This window comes from Olea europaea, chromosome 13 (assembly GCF_002742605.1).
Source record: "Olea europaea var. sylvestris chromosome 13, O_europaea_v1, whole genome shotgun sequence".
NCBI classification, from domain to species: domain Eukaryota; kingdom Viridiplantae; phylum Streptophyta; class Magnoliopsida; order Lamiales; family Oleaceae; genus Olea; species Olea europaea.
The window spans coordinates 22,649,534-22,675,407 of NC_036249.1; the positions used below are offsets into that span (position 1 = coordinate 22,649,534).

Consider the following 25,874-nt stretch of genomic DNA (forward strand, 5'->3'; position numbering starts at 1 on the left):
TTAACTATAAATAAGTTAATGCTCTTATTAGAAGTAAATGTTCGTGGGCCAAGACATCTTCAGAGGTCACGTACAGATTAACCCTTCATAAAACTCACACTTCAGAAAGCTTTTCTTGGTACAAACTTAAGATTTCTTCACACAAATATTACTAACAAACATAAATTTGTGCAACACAAACTGATAGTTGCACAACCATTTCTTTCAAAATTCATAAGGAGTTGATGATAACTATAATTAGAAAAATAAGATTTACCCAACATCCTGGAGATATGTAATTTCTTATTAACCTCAAGGAAACCGAATTGAAAAACCATTCCCTGTGGTTGTAACGTCGAATTGGCCATCAATGTCAGAATCCGAGCCATTATCCCTGTAGTTACCCCATTCGTTATCAGAATCCTCGTCTTGCCTCCCGCATTTAGAAGGAATCCTCAATTCAGATACTGGTATGGGTAGAGGTTCTTCATTCAAATACTTGTCATGGAGCAATTCCATGGCAGTAGCTCTGCCAGATGGGTCAAAACATAGTAGTTTTTTGATAAGAAGAACTTCATCGGGAGAACATTTACGCAGACATGCTTCCAAACCAATCGGATTTTCTACTTTAGCAAATGAAATGATTTCATAATCAGGGAGTTCTGTGCAACCAGGCCAAACCCTTTCAGATAAGTTCCCCAACACATTAAAAATTCTGCCCAGCTGATCAATATCTGAATTGCCAGGAAAAAGTGGTTTGAGACTCAAAAGCTCCGCAAAAATACAACCCAGTGACCACAAATCAATCTCCAGCCCGTAGTTTGTAGAACCATAAAGCAGCTCGGGAGCTTTGAACCATCGAGTTCCAACACAGGAGGTAAGGGAACCATCCCCATTGTCTCCAGCCTCAGCCTCGTAACAAAAGGAATGTCGGGAAGGAACTTCTTCTCTATCACTCGTGGTGCATGTAGCAATATTCGATGCATCTCCATCATGAGTAACAGTGTCTATATCAATTTCATTCGGGAAGTCGCTAATTCTGAGTTCATCTGGCTCAACAGTGCATTCTTCTTTGCCTGAAGATCCTTGCTCTTGAATTAATTTGCTTCCTTGACGAACATCGTCCAGTAAGCGACCAACTTCAGGTGATTGACCTATAGTAGCTTCGTTTGGGAGAGACTGCTGATAAGACTGGGTATTATCATTAACAGCAGCAAATCCAGATCCCAGAAGTATCCTAGCCTGCATGTATAAATACAAGACATATGATCTCATATACAATATACAAAACTTCAAACAAACTCTCTGCGGTGATATTCATAATAAAGATAGAAGTCAACTAGAACGTTGTTATGAAATTCATGACACATTAAAATGCTGCAACAGAAAATGGGAATTTCCTGGTTCACTTTCAGAAAGCGAAGGTATTTGCACTTCAAGATAGTCCGAAACCATAATAACGACCTATTTTGCTCGAAAGAGAAATACAAAGATCATATAGTCTAACTTGCTGAACAATATTAGAAACTATAAGGACCTATTATGACCTGGAAGACAAATACGAAGATCGTAATCTAATGTGCTGAACAATATCTGATCTTTTGTGATGATGACACTACCATCGAGAATTGTGAATTTCCATTATCTGCAGATTTATCTACTTATGTCACCAAATTAATTGTACACACAAATGTACATATCGACACATTGGAATGCACAAGAAGATTTGTGATAGAGAAAACTTGTACAACTGCTTCATCACTAAATATTCCCACGAATCACATCCTCAATTAAGTAACCATCTAGATAATGTCTCATATACCTCCAGATTTTTAATCATGTTAAAGAATGCCCGAAGGAAGCTGAGAAACATCATTTTTTCACATATCATGCACATTTATTCGCCAAGCAGTGTGTTCACTATGATCTCCGCTTGTAATTTAGGTGACGTACATTTAAAAGATGAGCCTCCAACTTTATATTTTTAGATGATTGCAGAGCTAAAAAGAAAGTCTGAAATACTAACGAGTCCTTGATAAAAAATTACAGCCCAAACTATGCAAAATGATTGAACTCTAGTGATAAGATGAAAGACATCGTTTGGGACTTGAGAAATGAAAGTTCAATTCACTGAAGTTGAGAGAAAGTAATAAAGTATGGAAAACTAAATTTTCAGAAGCTATTTGAGAATTAAAAGCTTTGTTAGTATATTTCAAGCAGAGTCATTACCTAATCTTCATCTCATCACAGCTCAACAAAGCATTATTCGCATTGGTAGTGATTGGCTACATATATCCTTTTTTATTTCCACTCTACGCTGTCGGGGATTATCTCCAAAATTAAACTTCAAAAGTATGCATCATTGTAATTACCTCATTTAAAGTGATTTTTAGTAGTCATATCTTTAAGTTCACTATTAGCACTACTCCCGTCCATTTTGCTACTTGGTTAAATCTGTGTTTGTCATTGGCTAAGCCCAAACGATCCCAATCAACATATAATCATCATAACAAACATCATATTTATGTTGTTCCTTTCATAATTAATTATTTAAATATTAAACAAGTGACACCAGAAGAATTATTTTTTTTTGTGGTTATGCTTCACAACTCGGTCCAAATTCCCATAATATGTCTACAGCAGGTTAGCACCTTAGCAGATACCACCTAATTACCTGAACCCCCCCCCCCCCCTCCTTCACCACCACCAAAATATTATTAAAAGAAGATGAATGCTTGTGACATAAGCCAGTGGGAAAGCCCTTACCACATTACCACAATAAAAATCTTCAGTATAATTTGTTAAAAAAAGTAAGTAAAAGGAAAGCGATGTGTTCAGGGGAGTCTTCTACATTGGAGACTTCCAATTGAAGCTGTCAATCTCCATCTGATTGCAGTGGCAGCTTCACCATTTTCAGGATGAGTTTATTCAGATGTCAAAACAGACAAATAAAATTAAACAAATAAACATTTGCTGTATATTAGCATTTTGTTAAAAGCTTCCATTAGAACACATATATCAGAAGAACGTGAAGATGATATTTCATGTTGACCATTGTGCAGACAGAGAAACTAGAGTAGAGCATCATATATACTGCTGTACAGTATGACACCTTAGACAATTATCATAGCATCGCTATACATGGCAGTTGTATGGACATTAGAGATTCATAGATTTCATCTCTCTACTCACTGACAAATGCCCAACCCATCACCTCCTCCATCCCCTTCATCTAGCTGTTATTGCAAACTGAAATGACAGAAGGCACATAGTTTGATCAGCTTCCCTTGAGCCGTAGCTGACCACCACCCCTCTTTCCAACCCGCCCAAATTCAAGCAAACTTGAATCAAAAGAGAATACACCTTAATCATAGAGAAGTTCAAAAATATCCAAAGCATTCACACTCATGTACCAAACATGCCAAATCAGCCTTGGGTTAAAGAAATTTGTTCAATTATACTTAACTTGGATCTAAAAAATAACTACCAGATGGTGTCAAGCCAAGGTACCTTTTTGTTCAAAAATCATGGTACTCCACTCTATGTACTTGTGACCCGGTTTTGACTTTTGATAATATATGAAACACAAATGATTACGTCCTGATCCAATAGTTCTTACAAAATTAAGTTAATAACCACAATCTATTCTGTCCCAGACCATGCACCTTCGACAACTCACTTCAGTCTCGAATTCTACATGAACCAAGAAAGACAAAATCCATGGTCCCCAAATTGCTTCATAATTGATTCTTTCAAATAGTACAACCAAGCATCAGCTTCTCTATATATTATGAGCAGGCAATAGATTATCTTTCTACACAGATGGACAGCATTCACAGCAATAAAGTAAAAAATTTCTCAGAAACTTTCACTGCAGAAGCCACTGAACGGGGCACAACTCAAAGCATGTTCCTCGGTATCTCCAGATGCATTCCAGCATCAATTAATTCTGAATACCTATGAAGGGGATATAGGTAGCCTTGAATCCAGCCCATGATAAGATTTAATTGAGATGTTGATTCTATACTCTTACGAATCCTTTTCTGCCCTTCTCAAGCTCTCCATCTGCAAAATGTACAGTGACAGCTTCCAAGCCCCAAAATTTCCACCGCTAAATGCCCAAAAAAAAAAAAAAAATCCTTGCAACCACTCCGTAGTAAATCAGCCACAGCCACCTTCATAAAATCTATTCCATTCATAGATTTCAATCTCTTTAACGAGTCTGAATACTACAGCCAGTTCTGATAATCAATTATCAGGGAATGCAAAACTTCGAAAGAATATTCCATAATGCAGTGCATTAGCCATTAGCTATTGATGCTGAATTGGGCTGTAAAATACCGTAATCTTTTTCTCTTTCCATCAAACTTTAGAACCCAATCTTCCAATTTATCTGTCTTCACATTTCAAGAAGCCCTAAATTTCTAATATTACAACCTTCATGTTACCCAATTCATTTAAGAACTTAAAATGGTTAGAAACAGGCATGTGTATTTATTTAAATATCTATGTTGAACACGCTGCCACATACAGAGCATAAGCAACCATACTTCAAACCGAAAAACAATAAAATAATGAACAGCTAGAAAAAGACAAACCTGGCCAAAATCAGCGAGCTTGAGAACGCCGTCAGCCGAGATCAGCAAATTGGAAGGCTTCAAATCCCTGTGAACGATCGAATTCCGGTGACACGCATCGACCCCGCACAGAATCTGCACCATCCATCGCTTGATCTCCCCTGGAGTCAACCCATTTTCCCACTCTTTTTTCGCAGCCTTTATCACGGCCTCCAAATCAGCGGGTAAAAACTCGAGGACGAGCACTGCATCCTCATCCTCGCTCCAGAAGTACTCGTGCAAAACGATGACGTTGGGGCACTTTTGCAGCGTCTGGAGGGCCTCGATTTCCCGGTAGGCCGACTGGTAGTCGTGGATTTCCTTGAGGGCGACTATGAGGGAATCGGAGAGGCGGCGGGCCTTATAGACGTCAGAATACGCGCCAGAGCCCACGCGCTCGTGGATTTCGTACTTGCTGGTTATTTCCCGGCGCGTGTGAATGCTCCAGCTCTTCGCCGGCGGGTATGCGTCCATATTGGAGAGGGAGGATGATGCGTGGATTCTTTGCCAAATTCTTATTATTATTTTATTTTATTTTATTTTTTACCATCCAAATTTAAGGTTCCAGCCTTCCAGAAGCTTAAAACATCTCTATGGTCATCTCCAATTTCTGGCGCAACTTTTGCAACTTTTATATGAGATTGATCGTTGATGTAATTTTTATGGATTATTACGCATAACATTATTCAATTTTTATACCATTTTACAAAGTTGTCTTCAATCTGTACACCAAGTATTTTCTTAAAAAGCCATTACACTTAGTACTACTATTAAAAAATAATAAAGTTAAAATAAATCATTAAATGTTAATTAAAAATAATAATCAAATTAAAATAAATATTAATGAATTTATAACATTAAATAAAATGATGTAAAAATGATATAACATGAATTAAATATTGCTGTCGTATAAAGTGAATGGAAAATATGAATTATGAAAAACTCGGAACTCAAATCAAATGAATAGTGTTGCACCAAAATCACATTTAATGAATAGTAAGTCACCAAATTGCACCAATTAGTATAGAGTTTTAGTGTATGGCTGGAATGGAATTTTGCACCGAATTAGTATTTTCACATTAATTTGGTGCATGGTTAGAGATGCCCTAATGGAAATGTGAATAAAAAATAGAATGTGCCATGTTACTAATTTTGATCAACAATTTTGATCTTCCTAAATGACCTTCAATCCTTAAATTCTTTAATATTTTTAGTCCAAATTGTTCGAGTAGACATCAAGACCGCATCAAGAATCCCAAAATAGTATCCATTCCAATAGCCTATTTGTTAATTTTAAAAGATGATTGTTATGAAAATCCATAATCTCGAGTTTTTATATGCACTTAAATAAATGTATCATTTAGAAAGGCTTAGGTTATGTAGCATTTTAAGAAAGGTAAATAGTTAAAAACGTCCATACCTTCAAATGTAATTTTACAACGTCCCTACCTTCCATTTTTTGATATTTTCATTCTTAATCATGCATTTAATTGTGCAAAACGTCATTCCATGAATTTCCATCCAAATCTGCCATTAAGTAGGTGTCACATTTGGCTTGTTTTTACAAACACATTCATATTAGTGCCTGTTGGGCTTCAACGGACCATGAGTTTCACAAATTGTTTGAAAATTCACAAAATCAATTGTGGGTTGTCAACAAGTGTAACCGGATCGGTTATCTTGAGGAATGGGCATTCTATCTTAGCTTTTATGCCTTAATGCATCCCAGGTCTCTCTTTAGCTGTTGACCTCTTAGGACCCATTTCCAGCCTGTTGGATTGGTGAAGACGTACAATTTCAAGAATAAAGCCCCTTAGCCAGATTTAAAAATAGGAAGTACATAGACAGAGTAGTGTGTCAGAAAATTCAAATTGTCCAATCATATATCGACGTATTCCATCTAAATTTAAGTCTGAATTTGAGTTTGAATGTATAACATAACTGCGTTTTCAATCATTATTCTTGTGGATTCTTGAGTGCAATCTTTCCGCCTTAGCACCCAAAGCTTCAAGCTTTCAATACAAATTCCTCGAGTTCACAAGCTTTCAATACAAATTCCTCAAGTGCAGTTTTTCGATATGAAATGAGTTGCGGTCTTTAGGAAGAAGATAAAGAAAATGTTATAAAACAAAGATACCCTTCCATTTAAAAAAAAATAAAAAATGACTCCACTCATTCACTTAACAATGGATTTGGATGGAAATGGAAGAAATGACGTTTTACGCAACCAAATATGTAATTAAAGGTGAAAAAGCTTAAAAATTAGAAGATTGGGTAACAGTGAAGATAAGGACATTTTGTTCCGTTTATCCTCTTAAGAACTTGAAATTTAAGTTGTAACTTAAAACTCTTCTAAATATATGATCAGACTTACACGGTCAAATCTGATTTTTGACCTTTAATTAACGAAAATTCGAATTTGATCGACCAGTCAACTTTGGTAAAAAATTTGACCAGGTATAGTGAAAAATATTTTGACTTCCAAGTATACGTATAATCAAGCCATTGAACTTTTATCAAAGCTGTATAACTCAAGCTATATAATTAAATAAAGATTTTTCAATCCAATATATCCGGTCATTTATTAATCTCGAAATATATATTATTTCATTTCCCCCTACTAATTATTTATACACTTGAGCTAACATTTTCTTCAACAGTTTTTCATTGTGATCAAATCATCATCACAATTTGATCGTCATTAAATATTGATCCCAGATTAAAAACTGACCAGAAGAAAAAATAAATTACAAGGGCTCTTCTACCCTTTGAACAGGGAGGCAGATTTTGAATAATTATGTACAACTTCATACAGTGGGCAAAATAGGTTCCTCAACACGCTTTCAAGCATTTGTAATTTGTAGATTTCCACAATTATTCTGTTTATTTACTTCAGTCTGTATAATTTCTTTAATATACAAATTTATTTGTAATGAGAACGAATTCACTATGCCAATCGTGCTATTTTATTATTTCCCAATTTATTTTGATCACATAGAACACAAATTTAAAGTGAGTTTCCCAAATAGTCATTGAACTGTCTCAAAAGTTCCCAAGAAGCCACCAAATTTGAAAACTTCTCTAAATAGTCACTAGACTTTGCAAAAAGTTATCAAGCACCACTCAACTTTGCAAATTGGGACCACATATATTACTAGTTTAGTAACCCCTGAAAACTTTTTGCAAAATTCGGTGATTATTTAGGGAAGTTTTGAAGTTCTCCTGAAAACTTTTGGCAAAATTTAGTGACTATTTTGAGAAATTTTGAAATTCGATGACCTGATGAAAACTTTTGACAAAGTCCATCAACTATTTAAAGAAGTTTTGAAATTCGGTGACCCAGAGATTTTTGGCAAAGTTCAGTGATTATTTGGGTAATTAACTCCAAATTTAGAAGATACAAAAGCGGTTTTTTTTTTTTTGCCTTTTTTTTCCGATTTTTATTCATAGAAAATTTGGAAGCTTGATTGACTGGGAGGTACATTTCTCTTACTCTTACCTCCTGATGAGACCAAAGAGTTTGACACAATTGATCAACTGAAAGCAAACTCTTGTCTGAACCAGACTCGACTCGCTCAATCTGCAATTCTTACCCGTCCTGCATCAAATATCCCAACAGTAGTAAAGACCATATAAATCGTGCGAGGCAATAGCAGTCGGCCCAACTAAACTTTTAGGAAATTCAATTTCGAACAATATTAAAGAAGAAAAAGTTGACACTCATCCAACAGCACGTCCAAGCATTTTCCACAAACAGGTATTGTAAACATCCAGCATAATAAGCACAAGAAGCGATCACGATGATTGAACCAAAACTGCTCAACATACCTTTCATGATTAGTGTGTGCTGGCAAAGATGCCAATCTCCACAACTATTTTGCATAAATTTTCAACAGCATCGAGGGAATCACCTTGTCACAAGGTGAAAAATCCCTATTATTTCACCAGCTTGCCAATCTGTAACAAGGCATGAAAAGATCCTAAAAGTGCTACAAAGAGCAGCAGCATCAACATCAAACACCTAGGATTGATAAAATAGAACTGATTTCTTATCAACCCAAACTGCAAGCATCTCCACATTATTTTGCAAATCAATAATAATCCCATAGCATAAAGAGCTCATTACAACCTATTCGGCACTTCACATCCAGCAAATACTTTTCTCTAGTTTGAATAACTTGAATCTCACAGAAACCATTCACTGACCAGGAAGTCTGCTCTCATTTTCTGCAGCCTTGTCACTGTTTTTCTTTTGAAAAATATTTACAGTCATTCCATGTAAATGAGAGGGCAATATACCAGCTTTAGTTCTTCAGATCACAACCTAGGCTTATAAGCCTGGTTTATTTTCTGCAATCTTTGACGGGTTGTCACATTATAATCCACATTAGAAACCCATGCTCGTAACAGTTCGGGATGTGGCTTCTTAAAGCAATCCAGTATGCCTCGTGTCTTATATGCAGAAAGATATATACATGCCACAGTACATTCAACAGATTCCTCGCTTGTGATTAATCCATCACAAGCAGTTGCTTAAGATGTTTCCGGTTCATTTGAAAACACATCACTACTTTTCATAAAATTAACAAGATGAACCTAAAGAGTCAACAATTCCAGCTTCTTTTGGCACTGATCATAGAAAAGACAGACTTATCTCACAGAAGCCGCACCAGTCAGTGGCGATACCAGCTTCAATAATATTTCTCTGCCCCATTCTACCCACAGTATCATATAGGTAGAAAGAGCAAATCCTGCAATTTGCAAAGGCATGAACTCATAATTGATAGGTAATATAAAATAACTTTATATTAAAGTAGTCGGTAAGCTGCATCATTAAAACATGCTTTGCTCTGAAACGAGTTCCCAACTATGAGGAAACTAGACGAAGCATAACAGAATTTTGAGAAAAATAAATTCAGTAAAGACAGGAACTCAGTATTATCACTTTTATAGGATGCTACACAAAGGGGGGTAAAAGAGATTACGGCATGGGCAGAGTCAAGCAGTTCACATGAAGATTGAAAGCAGACGAAAGCCGTGATATAACATTTCCTGATTTTCTAGTCAGATAATATTATGTCCCTGATAGAAAGGTCAAATATTCACACAAAAGCTAAAAAAAACCCAGTAGTGTAACCAAAAGTAAGGCTGTCAAGCATACAACAACAAAAGTAAAGCCTTAGATCCAAATAAATTTGGGAACAGCTACATGAATCCTTTTCGCTACCCCATTCAAATCACTGCTACATCTAGCGAAAGATCCAAATCAAATACACTTACCAACCACAAGCCATGTTATTTTTTACTTCCACTTCCATGTTCTAAACTTGTTCTAGTGATGAATCATATCCCTCTTAGAACAACGTCTCTTACCAACTACCAAAGTCGTTCTTTCCTTGATATATCCTCAACTGCACCACTCCGTGTGTACATTTTCAGTTCTTAACTTCGACTAATTTAGCATGACCACACATCCATCTTAATACCCTCAAGCATAGCTTCCCATTCAACACCTATGGCCAAAATGAGCTCAAAACTTCCTTAAATCGGAAGTCATTCATGGAAAATCCTTTACTTACGACAAACTCAATAAACAAGGAAAGCATAAGTTATTAGCTTTCAAATATGAAGATCTACGTTTACTAATATGAAAATCTAGTCAAGTTATCAATACATTTCCCAAAACGAGGGGGTTCTTGTCACCAAAGGATCTAAAGGCATATAGTTCACAATGTAAGCAAGCAACCGATTTGATTAAGCCCATGAAAACAACGCTTAAAAACCACCATATGCACAATATGGCTGTGTGATCTGTCAACGGAGAAAATAGCAGAACATATTACTCCGCTTACAATGAACCCAAAACAAAATCAATTGCAACTAATTTGTTGCACGAATATGACTGGAAGCTGAGATATGATTTGGGAGTACCAATCAACCAATGTGTTCAGTAATCATCTCAAGGACATCTAACCAAGGCCTCCAACCACAGAACAGTAGCTGCTGTGTAGACATACATCACCGTATCTCATAAAAAATGAAACCGAATGTCTTCATACAATGATCAGGATCAGCCACACCCTACTTACAACCTTGTAACCATGGCACACAGAAAAATAATTTTAAATCCACAGCATGTGCACTGTTCCAGCTTGGTGTCTACCTGAAGAGAGAAAATAAGTATATAAGCAACTGAACACGGTACGTTAACATGCATCCATTTGAATAAACTAGCCACACAGAGAGAAAGGCAGGGAGGGAGAGAGGAGGGGGTGTAGTGGGGATAACATTACCATATCATTCACTTGGCAGAAGAAATACGGCGCAGAGAAGAGATCCAACTACTTGAAGGACCAGTATTATCGCCATTTCCATTACCAGTACTTGCTTCAGTAGATACTACAGGTTTTGAGTCATTCCCTTTCGCTATGTCAGCAGAAGCAAATGAAGTAGATGGCATGTGCGCATTGCTCATCATCTACAGAATTAAGTAATATAAATGTCCAATCTGCTAATAGATAAATACATAAGTTTGATTGCTCATAACATTAAGAATACCAAGATCTGACAACATTATTCATAATGCAATAAAAAAAGCCAAAAAAATTATCCTTACAAGAAATAAAGGGAAAAACATGGAATAACAGTTGAGGTCATATCTCCTTTTTCAATCAACAAAAAAGGATTGGCATACATTTCTACTAAGAGGATTCTCGGAATTTCGATTTGTTGATGATTTAAATTCCATACGAATGCCAGAACTACCAGCTGCATTGTTTGATCTCATCCGTTCACCCAAGTCAACTAAATAAGAAGCATTTTTGCCTGCAGGCATCGAATTAAAATTTCACTGTTCAGTTACTTAAAGATATATGAAAGAAATTATCCAAGAAAACTGACAGATAGGATATCAGATACCAGCATATTTAATATAATAGTGATAGCATTCTTTTTATTTTATTGGATTATTTAGTTTTTTATTTCAGTTTCGAGGTCAATCCCAGTATGAACTAGGCCGCTAAGAACCATTACACTGTACAATTTGTGTAATCTGTGTAATTTCAAGCACATAGATGCACTGTACAATTTAAAAAGAAGGCAAAACTTCCATTTTCCTGCAGGTGGAACGAATACAATTAAGCAAGATGAAAATTTTCCAAACACAATAAAATCTTCCAACAGTAAATTGAATTGACTTATTTTTTGTTACACTTTAGTTATCCCGTTAAGCAAAGAGCTCCAGAAAAATCTAACCTTGTTGCTTTTCCATATCCACAGGACGTGGACGACTGCTCTCACCAGCATTTGGCTGCAAAAACATTTTACATTAAATTTTGACCAAAAAAAGGGTAATGAAGTACCAGTTTCACACAAAGAAAAATGATGATCGAAGATTCAAAATTATATGCAATGGCAGCTTGTTCTAGCAAATATAGACCAATCAAGTAAGCGGAAAATAAATAAATAAATAAAATCTATCAACATAATTAAGGAAATTTGAGAAGCAAAATGAGAAAGACATTACTGGTACGCGTTGTTGTGTTTTACTTATTTGTGCTTGCTGATATTTCAGAATTGTCCAGTCAAATATGTAATCAAATTCATATCCTGCAATAGAGAACTCATTAGTAGATAATTCAAGACAATAATAAGACATGGAACTGAGACATCGCATCACTCTTGTGCACATCTCAACTGCAGATTAATCACCCGACAAATCCAATATGATTAAGTGCTATTCTAAAAAGGAACTTGTCACATACGTATACAACTAACCATTAACTTAACAATACCTCCGCGAGTAGACAGTTCACGAAAGAGGCGTTTCAAGAATCCATAATCAGGCCGTTGGTCAAATGTCAATGAATGACAGTAGTGGAAATACGAAGCAAATTCCACTGGATGGGACTTGCACAACACCTTCAGGAGGGAAAAAATAAGCATAAAGCAGAATAAAGATAATTTGAAAGAAAATGTGAAACTAGGAAAAAAAAGAAAACTATTGCTACATGTGCCCACCTCAATAGGAATTGATAATTTTTTCTCACATATTTTGTCATACTTTTGCTTCTTTGTGGCAGCTTTCAAACCCTGCCATGGAAGGCTATACACAAACAAGTACTTGGTTAAAGAAAAGCCCACTTGAATCATCTTTTGGAAAACCTAGGAAACACCAACACGGATGCATGGTACTGACGCGTCATGACACTTCAATATGACACATCTTGACACTATGCTAAAACAATAAGATTTTCTTTATTACATTTCAAATTATTTAGTGTGTTAAGCAAATGGGACATTTTGTATTTGCTCAATTTCTAAAAGGTAATTAACATTAAAGCAAAGAACAGGTCGAAAATGAAATCCGTAATTGTATACCTTCAATTTCACAATGGTAAGTTTAACAGTGTAAAAGTTGTAAGTTTTAATTACAGAGTGATCTGAGATTAAAAAAAAAAAAAATGCACATGGTTTTAATTAACTAAATGTCTAAATCTGATTTTGAGTTATATTAAAAACGTGCCTAAAACCATGCTTACTTATTTAGCTAGAACTGTGTTCACTTTGAATTAATTAGTGTCACCAAATACACAATACATTAGGGCTTCAGACCATTTCAGCTAGCGTCATCAACTCTCTTCCACTCACTTCGACATCTAATTTCTACCCACTGTCAGTTATTTCTTTCAACCAGCGGAATTTTCTCCAGGCTAGCTTTGTCTGAGCGCCAGTTTGATCCTCCAGACAGCTTAGTAACTTCTATTTTTCTTCCGTTTTTGTTCTATTATTTTAATGTTGTGGCACCATATCTGATCGTGAAACCAAAAAAAAACAAAAAACAAAAAACAAAAAAAAGGAAGCTATATCTTGATGTCCAGCACGCTCCTCAATCGTGTTAATGCTTCCTAGTCAGAAACAGAAAAATCAAAACTAGACTAGGGAAAGAAGCACTAAAAAGGGCTGTGCTTACCTTCCTCTCAAGAAATACAGAAGTACATATCCAAGGGATTCTAAATCATCCCGCCGACTTTGCTCTACGATACAAAAGGAAAATATAATTGAATGCCCATAACAATGCCAGAAGACTTCTCTTCCTCCTCTTCATGGCTAAAACAGAAGGAATGAAAGATTGGACATATTTAAAAGGGAGAACAACTGTCCGTCCACTTACCAATCCCAAGATGAGTATTACAACTTGCATACCGTGCAGTCCCTGTCAAATTCTTATTTTCCCTGAACAAGTGAAAAAATAAAGCAATATTATACATAGATTGAGGAGATGTATGAAGGAAGCTATTACTGAGAAATGGACAAAAGGTGAAGCGATGAAGCAAATCACAACATGCGTCAAGAGTTGTCAATTTTTTCCCCATAATCTCACAAGAATATGTTCTCCTAACCAAACAAAGTAATCTTCACATCATTTTTATATTAGCGAACCAGAATTTTGACTAATTAAATGACTAAAAGATTGAAGGAAAATAAACACTAGACAAGGAGAAAGCATACAGTTAAAAAAATCCTGCAAGTCATGCAACAGAAGTGCACCTGTAGGGGATATGCCTATTTGTTGTTGAATCTCGATATCGTTTGGCAAGGCCAAAATCAATAATATAAACCTGAAAAGCACATCATATACGAATCGTGAAGAAAATATATATCTATGAGGAAAAAAGTACAAATGCTATAGAATAGCAGCTACCATTACCTGATTCGCTTTTCGTCCAAGGCCCATTAGAAAGTTATCTGGCTTAATATCCCGATGCAAAAACCCTTTAGAATGTACAAATTCTATTCTAGTTATCTGCACAAAGAATTAAGATCTAAGGATTGTAACAAGCACGAAATAAAAGAAATAAAAGAAGAACGCAGGGTGAGGTTTGAGGGCAAATATAATCACTAATGGATTTTCTTACCATTTGATCAGCCAACATCAAGACAGTTTTCAGTGAGAACTTCCTACCACAGTACACAAAAAGATCCTCAAGGCTTGGTCCCAGCAAATCAAGGACAAGGACGTTATCATCCCCATCCTGGCCAGACCATTTTGTACCAGGTATACCACCTAATGAGTGAATAGATGTAAAATACTTTAAAGTTTAAAATTAAATAAAAAGAAAAGCAAACAATTAAAGTTCCTAATACAGTGCTCAAGCAGTCTTCCGGGTTATGCCATCTCCCTTTGTACGGACAGCTAAGACACATGGACTTGGGATGCAACACATTAGAGACACATTAATATGTGCATGTATCACAACATCAGATCCGTCATCTCAATAAATACAGCCATATGAAACAGACATTGCTCAAACACATGAATAGCATTTTCTCGTTTGTTTTCAATATTCTTTTATTACAATTTTTACTATGTTCATTAGGATAGAAGAGAAGTAAACTTGCTGAATGCTCTCAATTATAATGTAAGAGAACTGCCAATTTTCACACTCAGGGTTTGTTTGAGCCCTATTTTTTGAGAGTAGATTTTGGAATAGTGATTTTTTGGAGAGTACATGGTTAAATAATCAAGAAAAGTCTTAGGTTTATGCATAAAAATATTTTATGGAGAGAATGTGCGGATCGAAATGAGTGTTTAAAGAATGGAACTCAAATAGGGGCTTAATCATAGAGACTGAGAATTGTAAAACATGTAAATCAACTTTTAACTTCTTTTTTACTTTTAGACACAGTCAAAGAACAATAGATGTATTTAAGAGCGTCGGTAAAATCTCGGCATTGGGCACTTATCTTGAAACTGTCATTTTCCTAGTGGAAAGTAATTAATGCACTCATTAATTTCCCCGTAGAGGTAAATTACATGGGATTGTAATGGCATAAAATTCAATTTTATTTCTAATGTATCATTTAGATAACAGATGCATACAAAAAATGTGCATCATTTGCATTTCAAAATGATTATTACATACTTCCTCCTTGAAGAATATTGTATAACTTGGCCTCATAAAGAAGTTGTGGGTGCTTTGTTTTATTATTTTCCTGCAGAGAAAAAAACAAATACAAGGATTGAGTATCGAAAACGGTAATCTATTGGTATTAACTATTCTCTATGCCCGAAAATTTAGAAGTGAAGTTATAAACCGACCCAATTTTCACCTTGTGCTCAAATGATGTCAAGAGAACAACCATATGAAGAAGGCTAATAACATTCAAGCATTCTCCTCAGCAGTTCTTATTTAAATTACAAACATCTAGATGATTACTTGAGCATACAAATCCACACACAGCATCGAACCATGTGCACAGACCTACCTGATTCTAAATTTGCATTTCACTTTGGACAAAAGCTACAGGCAACAATTTTATGAAATCAAAAAAATATTTTTTATTCAATTCAAAACTTACGATCTTCACCGCAACGATCTCAAAAGTATCAATATGTGTAGCTGCAAAATACAAAATTCCCCAAAAATTCAGTATAATACCAAAAAAAAAAAACCCCTCAGTTAAAATTAAAATTTATAAAAACAAATATATGCAGAATTAAAAAATGTTTGTAGCTGTATAAACAACTTACCTATAAATATTTCGCCAAAGGATCCACTGCCGATCTTGCGGCCGAGTTTAAATTTACCTCCGACGATCCTTTCCATCAGCGTTTTCAGATCCACTGTTCGGATCAAATCTCAATTATCATATAACGAAACTTACATAAACCTACACTTTTATGAGTACCAGAAGCCAGAAACACAGACAAAAATCGTGAAAAACGATAAGACAAGAAGGGTGGCTTTGAAGGCTTGTACGCTTTTGTATTTTACGTTATAATTCCCGAGAGTTAGCAAAGGAGGAAATGAGGATAGAGTTTCCACGTCGAGAGGAGAGAGAATAGGGGTACTTTCATAATCTCAGCTGCTTGAATTTGTAGACTTGTGAGCCTTTGTTGACTTCATTGTACAAAAAGAATAATGGCTGGTACCTAGTAGAGGTTTTTTCTAATATATATATATATATATATATATATTATTTTTATTTTTATTTTTTTATGACGGGGAACCCACAGTCACTAACTTTTGAGTATGTATTGGGTAAACCCTCAAATTGACGCAATAGCTTGCATAGTAGAAGTATGTTTGTTGAGCTTTAAAAATGTAAGAGTTATCTTTACCTAATCAATTATTTTGGTAAATTGCACCCGGTGTACTGACTATGAAGGTTATGATGATAGAGTCCTGAACCTTTGATTTCTAACACACTGATCCTAAGCCTTACAAGTGTCCTCGCTTGAGGTCTTTTCATGACGGAAATCATCGATTTGATTGTTAAAAGATCGATTTTTGAATAAAATACCATTTTTAGTTTGAGTTAAAACAATAAATTGAAATAAATGTAGCAATTGGATAAATTACATAATTTTTTATGTGATGTGTTCAATACTTCCGTTCATATTTTGTTATTTCATAAGTCAATGTTGCTTTACTTTCTTTATTTTCTTATGTCTAATGTCTAATATTACATGATAATCAAAAGGGATAGCAACAAAGATAAGAACTTTAGGTGTTAATCACTTTTTTTTTTAATACATTTGCGTCACCTTAGTGATTTTTTGCCGTTTTAGTTAACAATGGGATCCATTATCCATAAATCATAGTATTTCATCAATCTAAGTGGAATAAAAAAAAATGGATTCCTCCTAGAGTTCATTCTTCAAGGGACTCCGTTTAATTTATTCTGGTGGATTATTATTATTATTATTATTATTATTATTATTATTATTATTATTATTATTATTATTATTATTATTATTATGTCTTGGTTTGTTGTGTTAAGATCGACTTACTGGTTTTTATGTCTATTTAATTATAGTAGATTACCAATTTTTTAGTTCCTTGCAAATGCAGACATTGAATTCATGATGAAACTCCAAAAATAAATGCTTCAATGCCCAAAGAATAAGGGGAAGGAGGATCATAGAATCAAAATTCAAATAAATGTGATTCTATTAGGCAAGTTCTCAAGGGTTTTATGTATAAGTTGCCCTGGAGGCTGGGAATTTCATTTCGAGCTATTAGGTCCGAAATGCTAGAGTATTTGGATAGATACTCGTCCTGAGACCCCTAAAGATGCTGTTGAATCAAATTTTGCAGCAGATCATAGAATATTGGCTTACATTGGATCTTTTGAAGTTTAAAATTTGTTGAAAATTTGAGTGAAAAATGTGAATGCGAGTTAGGACTTCAAGTGAATATGATTTTTTTTCCTTAAATAAATTAGGTAAAATTATCAATTTACTCAAAACTTAATCTTTAAAGGTAAAATCGAGGGTTTGCAGAAGTTTGTAGGTATTGGGACCCAGATACTATAAATCAAAGGTTTGGGACCTCATCGTCACAACCTTCAAATGTTCAGGAGCAAAAGTGCAATTTACTATTTTATTTTCGAACATTTTAAGATTATTGAGATTGATTCATTGTTGGAGGGCTATATATACACGTGTATTGAAAAACTTAAGGTCTACTTCATTATTTTCTAGTGATAGAAGTGTATAAAGATAATTCTAGATTTATCTATCTTAATATAAATGTGCAGATAATCGATGGAAGATTTTCAAAATAAAAACACGCAGATGCACCCCACTCCAATTGCTGCTGGGAAAATATCATCTATCCAAAGAATGTTAACCAAAACTTTATTAAACAATATATAAAAGTGCTAGAAATTGTTCTCTTGCCCACAATTGGCAAGATAAGACTATTCACTTGCTGATATAGTACGAGAACGAGACTGCTTACGATTCTTTTCAGATGTGAGAATCATAAGTAAGTTTCTCCCCATAGTAGGTAAGATAAACTTAACACCTTGGGGGCAGCAAACACACGAGTGGAAGTGTCATAGATGCTTAAAAGTGCTTGATTCGTGCAAGATTGGACATTTCTTGAAAAACTTTTAAAGTATGTCCTGGAACAGTCTGGTTTAGGTTTTAAATTTTAATGGCAATTAAAAACCAAATTGGAAATTCTAAAAATTTTGAAAAAATTAAATTTCTACCAAAAATTAAACTGATAAATTACAATTTTAGCATAAAATAAAATATTTACAAAAATGGGTAATTAAATAAATTGTCTATTACCATATACCAATTGTTACCCAAACCTCATAAAATCAAAATTGTTACCGTTGCTTGTCATTTTCATGGGTCCCATTGTCTCACACAAGTCAACAAAATTGGCGGTTGGAAAAGCAATTTGTCAAAGGAAGAAAATTTCTATCAGACGGGGCTTTAGTCTTCATGTTCCAAACATACAAAATAAGAAAGGCTCGAAAAACGAGCAACTTTCATTCTCCCAAATCACAACACCGATATAGATGATTTTATTGTAATTTTCCTTCGAGTTTGTTAGTATTAAAATTCAAGAAAAAGTGAATAATAAAATATACGATCAAATCACAATTTTTAAATCTAATCAAGCTGTAATGTTTAGGTTTGAGAAAATCTCAAATTAATATAGAAATAATACAAAAAGTGATAACTCATCGTCAATAATATTTGACAATCTTTTCCATGTTCACTCGAAGTAGATAATATTGACGTAGACGTGAACATAAAAATGTAACTATAACCAACAAAAAATGTAGAATTCTTTTTTTTATTTGAATGGGTGTAGATGATTTCAAAAACAGGTTTCTTTATAATTTTTCAGATATATTGGATTTAATTTCAAATAATATGAAAAATAAAAATCTGACGAACTTGTAAAATTTTAACATATTTTCGTTTTTTTTACATTATTTGTGGGTCAATTTTATATTTATATAATGTTTCTACTTGCTTAATCCATTTTTTTTTCTATTCTACATTTGATATTTTAGAGTTTCCATTTTGCTAATCTTTAGATTCATGTATACAGCAGTCCTCACCCTAAATTTGCTAGTTGCTCCAATTTTACACCCACTTACGCTGCTATTGAGATACACAGAATGTCACAATTCACTATTTCTTTCCATTTATTTTCTAATTGCTATGATAATAGTTTATTATGCTTGTTGTTGCCTTGTAATCTACACAAGAGAGAGCTTTTTTCTAGAAGTGGAGCAATCAAATGGGTAATTTACAATGATCAAGAGGTACTTGTTGGATTTCTCATTGTGATTTCATAAAGAGTTTGACAGAAATGTAAATCGTAACTTACAATGTACTTGAATGTCTTATTGTCCATTGTCCAGATGGAGGATCTCATTGAGTTTGTATTCTTCTTGCATCTAATGCATAATTTTATGAAAATCAATGTTCTCTGTCAAAACCCATCAAAAGAAGATCTCAAAATGTCTTGACTTTCGTTAGATATATCTCTCGAAGTAAAATGGATTTTTTTTTTTAATCAAAAAATGATGTTGACACACCTGATCTAGATAGTTTGTATAGTATTGGTTATTCTCATGATCAAACCACATTTGAGCATCATTATCACTTCAATATTTTTAATGAAGTAATAGATTTAATTCTGAAGTATTCAATGAGATATAGACTTTTCTTTCATCGTGACTTTAGATACTAATCATTCATTTAAATTATTAAACAATCACGATATTTGCATAATTGAAGAGAAGTTTTATACTTAGGTTTTCACCTTGGAATATGAGTTGCAATATTATGAGCTAGATTTGAAGGGTGAGCCTTGATTTCAAGTACTTACACTGTTAAGAGCATCTCCAAGATAATTTGTAAACAACAGATGCTCACTATTTTAAAGAGTCAACTTTTAATATTATGCTTCAAGAGACTCTTTAAATTAAAATTTAATTTAAAGAGTAGGCTTCCCTCTCTAAATTTGGGGAGTCAATTCACTCTTTATAATTAAATGCATTCAAAATATTTTAATTTTTAACATAGAAAAATAATATAATAATTTAAAGAAAAGTTAGTTAAAATAACAGATAGAGAAAAATAATAAATATTTTTTGGGAGTAGTAAAATTAAGTGTTAGATATAAAAAGTTTGTTGGAGTACTTTGAAATTTTTACTCTCCAACTTTATAGATGTTATTTTTACTTTCTAAATTTATAGATATTCTTTAAATCATAGAATATGCTATTTAAAAATAGAGAATGTTTTGAAAATACTCTAAGTTATGTCGATAATTGATAGAAAGCAAATCATTAGACACTTACATTATTGTGACTAGATTAATTCACTTTATATTGACATTACATATTTTTACTGCAACCATTTAGCGAGCATTTTTAACAGCAAAACATGTGAAGATGGAACTTCGTAACAAAATGGAGAATGTCTTCCTTGATGATTATATGATGCATTGAATTGAATGACAACTTGATGAAAATAGATGTAGATTCTACTATAGATCAAATCTATGTTTCAGACCCTTGTTGGTAAAATAAAGTCATCTTAATGAAATGTTATTAAAATCGGCTTGATCCAACCGGTAGAATCGGGAATCGAACCCAAAATTGAGCCAATCATGTTCGTGTTTTGATTAGAACAAAAACCATTTAAAACTTGGTCTAATTGTAAATCGATGAATCGGTGTTGATTTTATCATTTTGACTTGATGAGAAAATAAATGTAGATTCTATTATAGATGAATTCTATGTTTCAAATCCTCGTTTGTAACAGCGTCAGTAGATAAAGTAATTTTAATGAAATGTTATTTAAATTAGCCTGGCCCAATTGGTGGAATCGGGAATCGAACCCAAAATTGAGCCAATCATGTTCGATTAATCGGCTATAACAAAAACCATTTAAAATGTGCTAGTAGGCAGGTCTAATTGTAAACGGTGAATCGGTGCCCATTTTATCGTTTTGACCAATTTTATTAAAATTTTTAATTTCATTAATGAGCTCATGGATTACAATCAAAAGCTCATAAGGGAATAATGGATGTCAAGGTTATTTTGTAGCATAAACTTCAGACTTGGGATATTGAAATATCAAAAAATATTAAATTGTCTATAAAAACCATTTTTCCAAATATATGTCTAATTGACCTAAATTGTAATATTCACCTACATCTTTTCAATTATTTTATTTTTAAATTTAACTTAAATTGTACTTCATTATTAATTAATAATATTACATATCATTTTCTATATGTTCAAACTACTTCATTTTTTTACAAAGCAAACTGTTTTAACATATAAATTTTTAGTTTTTAAAGTATTGAGACTAATGGTAGATTAACGAATTTAATTAACAATAATAGATTTTCTTTGAATTAGTAATATGACAATTAAAAAAATAATAATTGTTTGTATAGTATTTCCTGTTTGTGTGTATATTTATTTATTTGTTGCATTTTGTTCGACTTTGATTCGTCCCAGTTAAATCTTTTGACCGCTGACCTTTTTCGAGTCAACGCCCAGTCGATTATCAAAACATTATTTTAATGACATTCATATTTGACTTTTATGACATTATCTTTTTAAATTTCAGGCCCTTACTGAATTTCTGGATCTGTCAATGGTGTTAGCTCCGTTTGCCCCGAGTTCATTGGTCCATCCTCCCAACCCAGAGGGAAAAATGCAAGAAATAATCCCACACACTAGAGTACTCTCATTAAATATCAGATTTGTCTCCATTCATTCCGAAACAGTTTTATGCAACATTATATATTGTTGGTAGGCTTAGCCCACACAGTTCGAACTAGAAATGTGTTCATTTGCTTTTCCTCTTGCACACCCGATTTGTAAGCATTAAGGAATGGGCTAAGGGTGTCAACGACTCTGCTCGGACTGGTCCACTGGTTAGGAATTTCATAATATTTAAAAAAATAATAATAATTTTGTTGATTTTTTTGTTAGAAAATTGATTTGCTAGCATAGATTTTTTTTTTTTAAATGTCGAGGCTCTAATACATACAGAATAATGCTATTTATAATGAACGATTACCATAGTCATTATATGTAGCATGTATCTAATCACTTATTTTTTTTAATTATTAATGTTCACTATGGATAATTGAGTGATTAGATATATCACTGTTTTACCCTTTTTTTTTCTTTTTTTGCAAAAAAAAAAAAAAATTAAAATTTTTGTAATATGTGTAATGATCATTTGATTTCCCACAAGAGTACCGTATCACAAATAAGTAATAAAGTAATGAATAAAGTATCATTTACACAAAAACAATGTATTCAATCTAGGATCAATTAATTCTAATTCTAATTGAATATCAAATTTTGTTTGAAGAGTTTATACTAGTTAACTAATTAAACTAATTATTTTAGTGAGCAAATTAGAAAAATTTTGCAAATTTAGATTGGATGATTACTAAGATATAGCCGTTGTTGGAGCTACATTATTTCTATCAAAATATATTTTTCAACAGTGATTTGACTCATTTCAATAACACATTTTTCATTAAAATAATATTGCACGTAAATCCAAAATTTTTCTTTATTTTTTAACCACACATTTTTCATCAATACATAATTCAAAAATACATTTTTGGCAAGAATGGAGCTCAAACAAGGGCATAGAATCTCCCTTATTAATCAATTTTATTACAAATTAATGAAATGATAATATGTGCATATTCTTGTCGATCAATATTTCTAAATTAATTAAAAGCATCTCTCAGTGTCAATTAAATCTATCCTCTCATGTGACATTCATATATCTCTATGAAAGTGTAAACATGAAAGCATGCTTTACAACGCTAAAACATCAATAGTAGTAGTATATTTTTACTTTCTAAATTTATAGATATTCTTTAAATCATAGAATATGTTATTTAAAAATAGAGAGTGTTTTGAAAATGCTCTAAATTATGTCGATAATTGATAGAAAGCAAATCATTAGATACTTACATTATTGTGACTAGATTAATTCACTTTATATTGACATTACATATTTTTACTGCAACCATTTAGCGAGCATTTTCAACAGCAAAACATGTGAAGATGGAACTTCGTAACAAAATGAAGAATGTCTTCCTTGATTATATGATACATTGAATTGAATGACAACTTGATGAAAATAGCTGTATATTCTATTATAGATGAAATCTATGTTTCAAACCTTTGTTGGTAAAATAAAGTCATCTTAATGAAATGTTATTAAAATCGGCTTGATCCAACCAGTAGAATCGGGAATCAAACCCAAAACTGAGCCAATGATGTTCAATTAATCGATTAGAACAAAAACCATTTAAAACCAGGTCTAATTGTAAATCGATGAATCGATGTTGATTTTATCATTTTGACTTGATGAGAAAATAAATGTAGATTCTATTATAGATGAATTCTATGTTTCACACCCTCATTTGTAACAACCTCAGTAAATAAAGTTATTTTAATGAAATGTTATTTAAATCAGCCTGGCCCAATTGGTGGAATCGGGAATCGAACCCAAAATTGAGCCAATCATGTTCGATTAATCGGCTATAACAAAGACCATTTAAAACGTGCTAGTAGGCAAGTCTAATTGTAAACTGGTGAATCGGTGATTTTATAGTTTTGACCAATTTTATTAAAATTTTTAATTTCATTAATGAGCTTATGGATTACAATCAAAAGCTCGTAAGGGAATAATGGATGTCAAGGTTATTTTGTAGCATAAACTTCGGACGTGGGATATTGAAATATCAAAAAATATTAAATTGTCTATAAAAACCATTTTTCCAAATATATGTCTAATTGACCTAAATTGTAATATTCACCTACATCTTTTCAATTATTTTATTTTTAAATTTAACTTAAATTGTACTTTATTATTAATTAATAATATTACATATCATTTTCTATATGTTCAAACTATTTCATTTTTTACAAAGCAAACTGTTTTAACATATTAATTTTTAGTTTTTAAAGTATTGAGACTAATGGTAGATTAATGAATTAATTAACAATAATAGATTTACTTTGAATTAGTAATATGACAATTAAAAAAATAATAATTTTTTGTATAGTATTTCCTGTTTTTGTGTGTGTATTTATTTATTTGTTGCAATTTGTTCGACTTTGATTCGTCCCAGTTAAATCTTTTGATCGCCGACCTTTTTCGAGTCAACGCCCATGTCGATTATCAAAACATTGTTTTAATGACATTCATATTTGACTTTTATTACATTATCTTTTTAAATTTCAGCCCCTTACTGAGTTTCTGGATCCGTCAATGGTGTTAGCTCCACTGGCTCCGAGTTCATTGGTCCATCCTCCCAACCCAGAGGGAAAAATGCAAGAAATAATCCCACACACTAGAGTACTCTCATTAAATATCAGATTTGTCTCCATTCATTCCAAAACAGTTTTACGCAACAATCACTAATCATTCATTTAAATTATTGAACAATCACGATATTTGCATAATTGAAGAGAAGTTTTATACTTAGGATTTTCTGAAAGAAATTAAACCTTAATGTCAAGATCTTTAGAATTCATGATTTTCACATATGAATTTTAATTGATCAAGAAAACATACCTTGATCCATGGCAATAATTGAGAATTTTAGATCTGCAAAATAATAAACTGTTAAATTAAAGAAACCGTTCTCTCACTTTTCCTCTCTTTTATTGAATGAATTAATTGATGGGTTTCATTCACATTTATAGGCAGAGAGAGGCAGTCTCCTTTGTGCCATAAAATTCTCAACTTTCCATCAAAGTAGACAATTATAAAACTACCATTTCTCAATTGGGCCAATAGGATTTTAGTAATATTAATCACCTTTAATTAATTCTTTAATATTACATGGGCCACAAATAATTGGTTTTACATTCTCCCACTTGGCCCGTGTAATATTGTTTTGTTATGTGGTATATAACATAATGCGCATACCATTAGCTAAAATCCATCATACATTGGTCACTTAATATATCATCCTTAATTAAAGACTAATAAGAGTCATGGCGATTTTACACCATCATATAAGCATAATTCTTTCCATGTACTACAGTATTAGTCCCTACCCAACATGACACATAATGAGAAGTTCGATAATTGCATTACATTAATGTCTTCGAAAAGGCTATCCCTGTCAGCATTTGCATAATTCATTCACATACATGTACCAACAGTTATGACAGGAATAATATTTTGTCAAAAAAAAAATACATAAATGAGCCCAAAATGTCAATACATAAGCATCATAAATTGCATAATAATGTTAATGATAATTTTCAATAATGCCCATCCTTTCGACATGTTCATTGAATGTCTTTGGTGGCAATCCTTTTGTTAATGGATCTGCAATCATAAGATTGGTGCTAATATGCTCGGTTGACACCCTTTGTTTTTGAACTTCTTCTTTAACGGCAAAGTACTTCAATTCCATGTGCTTAGCACCTTTAGAGTACTTGTCGTTC

The 25,874-nt window shown here is 33.1% G+C and overlaps 2 protein-coding genes across 8 annotated transcripts; both read right to left on the reverse strand.

The window, feature by feature from the left end:
* On the reverse strand, positions 1-5,249 carry LOC111407903 (cyclin-dependent kinase F-1). Its single transcript, XM_023037612.1, has 2 exons — positions 4,578-5,249; positions 1-1,221 (listed from the first exon to the last, which is right to left on the reverse strand). The coding sequence occupies exons 1-2, from the start codon at positions 5,067-5,069 to the stop codon at positions 292-294; spliced, it is 1,422 nt and encodes a 473-aa protein (XP_022893380.1). The 5' UTR covers positions 5,070-5,249; the 3' UTR covers positions 1-291.
* Positions 5,250-7,538: 2,289 nt separating this feature from the next.
* Positions 7,539-16,501, reverse strand: LOC111407904 (casein kinase 1-like protein 3). Of its 7 annotated transcripts, none has more exons than XR_002705227.1 (17): positions 16,129-16,498; positions 15,957-15,997; positions 15,521-15,590; positions 14,513-14,661; positions 14,305-14,400; positions 14,145-14,215; positions 13,768-13,829; positions 13,567-13,630; positions 12,615-12,699; positions 12,389-12,515; positions 12,121-12,203; positions 11,850-11,904; positions 11,290-11,420; positions 10,889-11,073; positions 10,527-10,758; positions 8,802-9,346; positions 7,539-8,552 (listed from the first exon to the last, which is right to left on the reverse strand). XR_002705227.1 is itself a non-coding variant. In XM_023037613.1 (15 exons), the coding sequence occupies exons 1-14, from the start codon at positions 16,202-16,204 to the stop codon at positions 10,897-10,899; spliced, it is 1,287 nt and encodes a 428-aa protein (XP_022893381.1). In that variant the 5' UTR covers positions 16,205-16,498; the 3' UTR covers positions 9,818-10,758; positions 10,889-10,896. The 7 variants fall into 7 exon arrangements, 1 of the variants encoding a protein (XP_022893381.1); XR_002705226.1 differs by having other exon boundaries at positions 7,539-8,193; positions 8,424-9,346; XR_002705228.1 differs by having other exon boundaries at positions 8,012-9,346; positions 12,127-12,203.
* Positions 16,502-25,874: the final 9,373 nt, after the last annotated feature.